Genomic DNA, 10,454 nt, shown 5'->3' with positions numbered 1-10,454 from the left:
TATTTCAACAAATATCCTGACATATGAAATACTTAGTTTTTAGAATTTTTCTTATACAGTAATTTGGCTTGCAGTTGAATTTATTCTTACGCAAACGCCAAATACTATTTATTACTTCACACATGCTATTTATTTATTTACAGATAAATAGTACTGACACAATTGGTACAGAGTTAAATCTTTTTGCAGGCGCAGAATCAGGAAACTCGGACTGTACTGGTAACAAGCAGATTATTATTATCTTTTGTTTCCCACTAATTTTTGTACTATATTCCATTATTTTCAAAAATCTTTTCAAATCTCTTTTTCAAAAATCAAATCCTAACTTTATTCTCTACATCTCTCTTTTTCTCAACACTATCTCCACTTTCTTTCAAATCTTACTTCCACTCAAATTTTCCTTTTGTACGGAATCACATCATTCCCCAACGTCTCTATCCTTCTTTCCACTCTATAAATACCCCTCATTTTCTCATAAAAATCTCACATCAAATTCTAATTCATCTCTCAAATTTCTACTTCATAATCCATCCTTTCTTCTTCCCCGACAAAATGGCGAAGCGGTGGGAAACATGTTTTCTTATGGTCATCACCGTTGCTACGGTGATCATGTCTTTTTTCTGTCTACATAGCCCGGAACACTGTGGACCTGGGATTCTTATGCTCCCAATCATCTACATGTTACTATTTGTAGCATGGGTTATCAATCGTCATTTTTGAAACTTGCCGTATTTCTTATTTCTTAAATGTACCGTTTATTCGTACTGTTCAATATAGTATGTAATATTTGTACTGTCAGTATTAAATGTTGTAATATTTGTCATAATATTGCTTAATTACTCAGATAATATTTTGTGTGTTTTCTGCCAGTCAAATATTCATTTTTCTGTGCATTAAATGATTTTCAGGGTCATTATCGGTAATTTTGCCCGCATACAGTAAATATTAGTTATTTATTATGTCTGTGTTTTTTTTAACAAGTCATGTAAATAAACTTTCATTTTTCACATAAAACAAAAACAAAAACAACAAAAAAGAAAATTAACCTTGACTGTTGATTTTTCACTCTAACTGCTACGTCAATACCTGAACAGTCAGTTGATAGCCAAACTGCTGGCAGTACAACTCTCAGTGTTTTGTACCATCAATCAAATCAATCTTTCACAATTCAGAGTTCCAAGATTTTTGTTCTAGAAGTCTTCTGAATATCACGCGATTAGCAGAGACTCAACACTGCACAAAAATCAGGTACGCTTAACTGTCTCCTACACAAATAGTCCCTGACTAGGGTTTTCTTGTTTTTACAGGAGAAACAAGCTTTTGAGACCTCAAATGGATTTCATGCACATCCATATATCTCAAAGTACCATCATACAAATTTTCAAACTTCAATTCACTCAGACGCACCGTCAGCAGCTCAAACAGTCAACAGACGACCCGTTTGACCAAAAAAGTCAACAGACAGTCAAAAATGAAATTTTTTGTCAAAGTCCATATTTTGTCAAAGGATTCATCATTTGATCATTTGATGATCATAATTCATCAAGGAAAGATCAAAAATCAACAAAACCCTAAGATTCAAAATTAGGGTTTTTGCCTGAAAAGTCAACTCAACTTTGACTGGTCATAACTCTCTCATCCTTCATCCAAAAAATTCAAACCAAAGCTCATTTTGAAGTAAATTCAATTATATTTCAAATGCAATTGATCCCATGGTCATTGCATTCACCATTTGAAAAATATGACCAAAGACATTACAGGTCATTTTCAAAGTCAACAAAAAGACACTTTTTTCAAAAGGACACACAAGGAGCATCAAAAATCATTTTGACATGAGACCAAAGACATTGGTTAGAGGACTCTTTGAGGTTTCCAAAAAGTGCAAGAACTCCTTCATATGACAAAAATTGATGGATTTACACCTTGTTGAAGTTGGCTAAATTTTGGAAAATGCATAAAAACAACATTGCTCAAAAATGCATTTTTTCCAAATGGGGCCAAGTTTTCATGGTTCAAACATCATTACCATAATATTATGGGCCTCCCACGACCAAGACAAAGCCCACACCATTTTTATCCATTTTTGGCTTAATTTTATCTTATTTTAAGATTAAATAAAAAGGAAAAATGGAAGGATAATGGATAGCTTATTTTCTAAGCTAAAGCCACCAAGGAATCTTCAATTATGCAGCAAGGAAGATACAAGGAAAGCCTAGAGCAAGAGTGTGGAAAAATCAAGCAATGGTTGCTTGAATTTTAAGCTTGAAAGTCAAAAATTCAACAAAGACAATTAAGGCTTCTTAGCTTAGTTTTTAAGCACTCCATGGCTTATATAAAGGCTAGCATACTCCAACAACAAAGGGAGCACGAAATAGCAAAGGGAGATAGCAAGAAAACTCACAAAATTCTCACAAAAATCTCCAAACTTTGTAATTTTCATTTTCATATTTCCAATCAATATCAATACAAATAAACACTTCCAAACACTTCACAAACAAGGGGAGACAAGTTCAGAACCTAAGCATAGTGTGTAACATACTTGTAATCACTTGTTTTCTTTCAAGGAAATTTAAAATTCGAATTTTAATTTCCAGCTTGTTTCAATTCAAACTAAACACTTAAACATCATCCTCAAGTATCATTGAACGTGTCTCAATCAATTGCAAGCTCTGAAACCTCACAAATCGAGCTACACAAGCCACGGTTTGTTCAAACTAAAATCAACTTGTATCTCATAACACACGCATATTTAGCAAGATGTAGACATATATTTGGATTTGGTTTGAGGTGTAGATCATTTCTGGAAACTTAATTGAAGTTTGGACACCTATACGAGGAACCACCATTTTAGGGTTCTTACTTTCAAATTTAGGGTTTTATGATCCATGCAAAATTACAAGTTCTAAATAGCACCATTAAACTCGCGTGAACAATACGAACTTAACCATGGCATCGCGCCAAATTTATATTAATGTTTGCTTGCATTCGTTATTTTCAACAGGTGTAAAAGGTTGGAGTTTTTACACCACCTGCAATTGAGAGGTGTAAAAGACCCATCCTGAGGAAGAAGATGATGCGTGGCGTCCTCAAATTGGCTGGAGGGCGCGCGCGTGATTTTTTAAACTGACCTTGGATTCAGTGTTTTGCAGGTGTTCCACGTGCTATAGTCCCTCACTCTAATCACCTTCTGATCCACCTGCCAGCTCATCTAACGTTCCAAAACGCTCATCCTTACCATGTTCCCTCATGAATTTCCACACTTGATCATTATCTTTTTAATTTTCTATTTTATTTTAATTTCTTGTTAAATTAATTAAAAATAGTTTTAAAAATCCAAAAAATACACAAAAAATATTTTTAAGCTTCTAAAATAATGTTTTATTTTCTGAAATAAAAATATTTTATTTTTCTTCATAATTTCAATATTTTGCATAATTAATTAGTATATATTTATATATTTGCTTTTTAATTATTCTAACCAATCAAAAAATCATAAAAAAAATTGTTCTTTATATAAAATATTGTTTATATATTATAAACTAATTTTGTACATATTTTGAATAATTTTCTCTTTGAGTTTTAATTATTTATGTAATTATTTGCATAATTATGTATTAATTAGCTTAATCAATTTCAAATCAATTTCAAAAATTCCAAAAAAATTAGTTTTGTTTTAAAATTAATTGACAAATATTTTGTACATATTTTAAACTTAATTTCTAGGTTTAAATACATTTTCATCTTTTTTCTTCATTTTAATTTAATTAATCATGCATTAATTATAATTAAAATCAATCATAAAAAAAAATCCAAAAACATGCCTTTTATTTTTCTTGCAATTTAAAGTCCTAGATAAATGTATAGGATGTCAAAATCATGTAAATAGGCTAGTTTACATTTCCTGCACAATCGATGTAATAGCGTAGATTTACTTTCCGCACTTTACATTTCCGCATTTTAATTTCCAGCAAATATAAACTGCGTGTATGTCAAAGATAAAATTGAACCGTTAGATCACTAACTTCAAAGATAAAATATCTGAATACAAACACAATCACACTTGCACCTCTTAAGGTAATCCCTTCTCATTCTTTTCAAAATCAAAGTCAAAATTCTACTGTTTCGAGTACAAAATCGAACCTTTTGTTTATATCCGATGAAAGGATAGATTTGTAAAGGAAATAAGGATAAAGACCTTACAACTCAGGGTAGACCTCCTAGTTTGCTTGCTCAAAACAAACAAAATTCTCATACACTGTTGTTTTTCAAAACAAAACTTTCCAAAAAGACAATACTTTGTATACATCCAAACACGGATCATTACAAAGTTAACGTTCTTTTCAAAACATCTTTCGAAAGATAAACAAACATTTTGTATACATCCGCACAAGGATCATTACAAAATTCAATTTACAAAGGTATTTGAAACCACATATGAGCATTCTAAAGCAATTGAAAAGTAATCGAAAAACAAGTGAGCTAAGCAAACTTAAGAGCCCATGGATAACCATGGATACAAAGGGTGCTAACACCTTCCCTTTGTATAACCTACCCCCTTACCCAGAATTTCTTAAAGGTCTTTTTTCTGTTTCTTTTATAAATCTTTCCTTAATTGGATAAAATAAAAGGTCGGTGGCGACTCTGTGAATTTTCAAAAAAATGCGAAAGCATTAAGCGATAAAAAAGAGTCAGTTCACGTATCTCTCCCGCTCAGAGGTATGGCCCGAGAAAAAACGGAGGTCCACAGTATACTAGTTTGCTCCTTCTCCTAATCCTTAAGAGTGTGTTTGGATGAAGCATTTTAATGAGGTAGTGTCATGTTTTGAGGGAATTTAAAATTGATTTGCACAAAATTTATTATTTGGATATAAAAATGAAGAATTGTTAAAATGATGGAAATGTATGAAGTATTTTATCTAAGTTAAATTTAATCATTTTGAAATGACACCAAAAATCAAAGAATTTGAAATTCCTTTCATACTCCATAGAATATATTTGTTACTATTATTTCTTTAAATTTTACAAATTGGTCCTCATTTTTTCTAAAATTACAAAATTGACCCCAAAATTTTTCAAAAATTGCAAATTGATCCTTAATAATTTTTATAATTTACAATTTAGTCCTTCAAGTTTTTAAAAATTGCAAATTGATCCCCACTTTTCAATTTTTTAATTTGGTCCAAAAAATTTAAATTTTATAAAAATTGACCCCAAAAATCTAACAATGAATTATCTTAATACTCCATCCAAACAAAATGATTTAAAAATAAATGAATTTCAATTGAATCATTTAAATTACTTTAAATTTTAAATTACTTTATCCAAAAACACTCTAACAGTGTCACTAACATTCCCATTTCACTTAGACAAAACAACCAAAGGAACCAATTCTTTTTGAACAAAAACCAACGTTGTTTAGCTCACAACTACACTATGTATGTACAATGAAACATAACTAAAAAACACTTACTGAAATATTTATTTAGATTATGGGACTTAGACTAAAACTTCAAAATATCGTTGGAGCCTGAAATCCATGATGAATTGTTCAACAGTGTGCTATGAAGTTAGGATAAAATTAAAGTATTGCCATCAAGATAGAAACCATGTCTATTTTATTGAGTGGACTTGAAATCCAATAACATGGACCCAGTCTTAATGGAATATCAAAATAATCTTAAAAAATGTACTAAAATCCTAATACAATACACTCCTAAATACTTTGTTTCCAGCACATGGATTGAAGTTGACACATTTTATTATATGGACCACAAGCTTGTCCTATCTCTTGCAGTGGATAAGGCATAGCTTCTCAGTGCTGCCTTGCCTTTACCAATAAACAAAGCTATCCTAAATCTAAGTATTTTATAACAAATCTTAATAAAATATGTAATGGCATAAATCAACAACTTGTTTTGATTCTTTTTGCCAAAACAAATTTGTCTTTATTCTCCTTTTGTTTTTGTCGTTAGAACAATGTACCTAACAAGCTGAAAGGGAAAAAATAAAATACCAATTATAGTTTATACAAAGTTACAAACATATATTTCATATACTCTTATATCACACTGACAATTACACATGTCACCATAAATTCTCAAGCTGAATCAGAATACTGAATACAATCTATACAAGGATACATACATGTACATACTGCTACTAAATATGAAAATGAAATATTATTCAGAATAAGAGAAGACACATAACTAAGCAGCAAAGGAGGAAAAAAAAGATTCTGCTTAGTGATTTATCAACTTGCATTAAATGTCTTCTAACCCTTGGATTATTGTTCCCTTGAAAACTATACGAATTACGATATGTATACATGTTTTCCATCTGGTTACCGAACACCCTCGCGTATATCATTTCACCGAAGATTCCAAATGAGTTGTCCAATGACGAACCACTTGTGCTAAACATGGGTGAAGGGTAACTGCTAGGAATTGAGTTGAACTGTCGAGGATGATAATAACTTTGATAAGTAGGTTGTGAAACAGTTGTAGTATTATATGATCTGGGACCCAAAGGTCTTTGAGGTACATCATTCCCAGCTTGACAAGCTGTCGTGGATTGGCCACGGCCGTATAATGGAACTAGCGAGGATTGAGACAGTTCTGATTTGCATACTGGACATTGTGGCTTCTGCTTCTCCTCATATTCGGAAGAGATACTTGTTTGCATATGAATCCATTTGTAAATGCAAGGCCAGCAGTAAAGGTGACCACAAAACGTGACTACTGGATCTTGCACACACTCTAAGCAGATGTTGCAGTCAAAGCCAGCAGATGCATTTCTATTAGAATCTGTGGTGGTATTCCAGGTTTTCAAAGACGGTTTATCTTCAAAGAAATTGTTTTGGGACATGTATTGATCTAACGCCATTTTCTTTTACAGGTACACCGACCTGAAATGCATAAGAAAAATATTGGATAAATGGCAACAAATTAGATCATTTTTCATAAACAAAGTTTAGTTAGGATTAACAGTTTAGATCATATAAATCACTAAAGATAATTTAGATATTAAGCATTAGTACAAATTGTTTGAGAAAGATGGTTTGGTATAGCAATTTAAGTGAGTTCACGCCGTGGACCAACTTGATGTCGATTTTAAGCATTTGCAGGAATCAAATATACAGTCATGAAATTAATTTGTGCAGGTCATGACAAATATAGATCTCAAACTAACAAATCAAGTACAGTATTTTCATTTACTACAAATAATGACAGGAATTGTTACCTGATTAGCTATTCATTAAAAATAAGCAATGTTTATAAGTTGAAGCTGTGATGTTAATTGACCTTGAAACTTAAATTAAAAGGGTCTTACATGACCATATTATTTTAAGATAGTTAGTCATAAATAATATAGCTTACGGTGGTGGTTAAGGTGGGGTAGGAATTTGGCTAGAGGAGATAAGTTCAAGTTGTGGTAACCACTCTTGCACACATCACAAGAATCAACTTTTCCATAAGAAAAGAACAAAAATTGAAAATAATCAACAGATTCAACTTTTCACTGAGTTGTTAGATAGAACTAACTTCATAGTAATGACTACAAGAGCCCATGACTATCCTACAAGTAGTTTTAGATAACAGTTGCAACAAATTTTGCTAGCTATTACAGTTACACACGTTAAGGCTCTGTGCCACAGGACTATTTTTTAGCTTATAAAATATACTCTTTAATAACCATTATTTTGATAATCTAATTCAACTAGCTTCAAGCTTTTTTTTTTTTTTTTCTCATAATTACTCCATGTAATCTTAACTAAAATTAATTAAATATTTTTTTGTTGTCATTTCATATTTATAAAACACTACAAATTCAATTAAACAAAACAGAGGCTAAATACCAAAGTCAAGTTTATTTGACAGATTGAAAAGAGAATTTACAGTTAGAAATTCACAAAAACGGAAGTGAATAAACAAAAGAAAGTAATTAGTGATATGTAGCAGCACCATTTAGGAAATCAAATTTACATAAATAGAGACAAAAATTGGTTCTAGATCTATTGTAGGAGGAAGGAAGATTCAATCATTAATAATGAACATTGAAACATGGTTAGTTAATCACATCACAGGCCCCTTTCCACAGAAATTCAGAAGAAACACAAAATATTGAAGCATTAAATTAAAATATGTATTAAGAGTTTAGAGAGGTGGTAAAAAATAAGAATTGAATACTTACAGATAGAGATGAGTGAGTGAAGAAAGGAAGGGAAATTGTTGATATTGACAAGTTTGAATGATGAAATTAAAAGTGAAAGAGGTTTGAGGATGTTAAATGGAAACAAGTTGAAGAGAAAGACAAGAGACGACGGAATGGAATGGAATGGAAGATGGGAAAGAAGGAAGTTGCGTTTAGTAGAAGGGAGGGAGGGAAATAAGTAAAAGACAGCAGACAACACCATTTAATTTCTTTTTTTTATAATAATAAACAATTCTATCATTAAATAACCTTTCTTTGAAGAATTCAACAATTGGGGCTAAGTTGAGAGTCTTTCCTTTTCATCATATTCTTTATTTTTTTATTTATTTGAAATGGCCCTGTCATGGATGCTATTCAATTCAGTTATATAGGTTGGAATATTTTTTATATCTTTTATATTTTGTTATTTAATTTAGAATGTTTGTTCATTTCTTATGTTGGCTGCGGCGCAGGTTCTACCGTTGGTGATGAAGACTTCCTTATCATTGATGTTAGCTGCGATGGAGGTTGTGGAAACATGTGTAATAACCCAAGCACTAGCAACGAAGGGCGTGGTGACCTAAGGACTGACGACACAGAGCATGGTGACCCATGTACATGCGATGAGCCGTAAAACAAACCAAAACGACAATGTATTATCACATATTTTCGACACAAGACTTCAGGATTTGAAGATTATAATCCTTTTTGAGAAATAAGTCGATCTTCAAATTGAAATGGTCAGTCTTGACCATTTTCATAATTCGTCCTGTCAAAGAGCGAAATAACTTTGGTCGAATTCCTAGTATCACAAAGACCAAAGATATATATTTTGGAACTTAGATAAATTTTTGAGGTTTCCAAGTGGCAAGCAATTAGGTATAGTTGAACAAAGTTAGAATTGGATAAAATCAGACGGTTATTCGAAAATACGTGTCAAGTTTGCAGAGATCAGTTTGCATGGCTTTTGGAACGTAACGAAATTTCCTAAGTCGACCATTGTGGACAGTTAGATTAGGACTAGTATATAAGCAGTGTTTGTTTATGTTTTTAGTGTCCGCAATTTTACATAACCTTTAGAAACTCAAAGTATTAGTGTTGAGAGAAACGAGTAATCTACAATGTATGTGCTTACGTTTCATTATATGACTTAAGTTCTTTATTTTTCAGTCATTTATTGCATTCAAGTTACTTTATTGCATTTAAAGTGCCCTTTTTAACTACCTTTTTATAGTTTTCGACTTAATGTTCAAACTTATAAACTTTTGCACAATATGTTCGAGATATTTTTGAGTTTTATCCCTTAAGTAAATTGAAACTTGTCTTGTTTTACCAAATTTCTAAGTAAACAAATTGGCACACCTGGTGAGACCCTTTGTGCGAAAAGTTCCAGCTTCTCTTTTAAAACCTGGATATAAGTTGCCCATTCATGAAACTTCTGAATCTTAGTGTGCATGAGATAGAGGAGTGGTAGGATTTCCAAGGATTACCCTAGTAGAACAAAAATAAAATATACTAGAATGGTGAATCCAAGAAACAACAACAATTGAGAACAACCTTTTAATACTACGGGGGAAGACATAGTCGCTGCAAATTTGAATGAAGAAATTGCCTCCATAGCCAACACGACAGCCATACCGTCGACTGCACAAAGTGGGGTGATATTATCCCCATCAACAACAAACAATCACCATGTGACTCCTAGACCGATTGTGGCTAGTGATTTCAGACCCTACATGCCAAGCTTCACAATGCCCATGAATGGTTGAGAACAACCCTATAGTATGCCAACATCTGTGATGGTGGGTTTGCATACGAATGCATTGACGTTTGCTGACAATGCGACGACTACATATTCACCACTACAGGTATCGGGATCAGCCATAAATAAACCTAGTCGAAACTTCCATTGGTTGGTTATTGATTAAAATCAAGATAGAGGTTCATTGATCACGAATTACATCTGAAACCAAAAGTCAATTGTTGATTTTTTGGAATTTTGGTCAACATCAAGGTCAACCTTCATATTATGGATTTAGGTGAAATTTGGTTGAGAAAATATCACAAGAATAATCAAAATCAAGATTTAATCATGAATTGCCAAAAGTGGAAATTAGTTGAAATGGAGAGTTTCCATAAAGGGAAAGTATGGGACTTAGAATATTTTGAAGAATTTTAGAATGGTTGTGCAGTTGACTTCATGGCTACTTTACACGTGGATGGAGGCATCATTTCAAGACAAGTTCAAAAGCAAACTTGTTTAC

At 32.1% G+C, this 10,454-nt stretch overlaps 1 protein-coding gene across 1 annotated transcript; it reads right to left on the bottom strand.

The window, feature by feature from the left end:
• Positions 1-5,988: 5,988 nt before the first annotated feature.
• On the bottom strand, positions 5,989-8,401 carry LOC131634142 (E3 ubiquitin-protein ligase RMA1H1-like). Its single transcript, XM_058904800.1, has 2 exons — positions 8,191-8,401; positions 5,989-6,904 (listed from the first exon to the last, which is right to left on the bottom strand). Exon 2 carries the CDS (start codon positions 6,880-6,882, stop codon positions 6,184-6,186), a length of 699 nt encoding a protein of 232 aa, XP_058760783.1. The 5' UTR covers positions 6,883-6,904; positions 8,191-8,401; the 3' UTR covers positions 5,989-6,183.
• Positions 8,402-10,454: the final 2,053 nt, after the last annotated feature.

The sequence above is a fragment of the Vicia villosa genome, unplaced genomic scaffold (genome assembly GCF_029867415.1).
Source record: "Vicia villosa cultivar HV-30 ecotype Madison, WI unplaced genomic scaffold, Vvil1.0 ctg.001238F_1_1, whole genome shotgun sequence".
Taxonomy (NCBI): Eukaryota; Viridiplantae; Streptophyta; class Magnoliopsida; order Fabales; family Fabaceae; genus Vicia; species Vicia villosa.
Note: the sequence above shows the minus strand (reverse complement) of the source record. Positions and strands in the feature narration are given on the sequence as shown.

What these genes read in the sequence shown, in the direction of transcription:
- LOC131634142 (XM_058904800.1), bottom strand. Translation starts at nt 6,882, where the DNA reads ATGGCGTTAGATCAATACATGTCCCAAAACAATTTCTTTGAAGATAAA.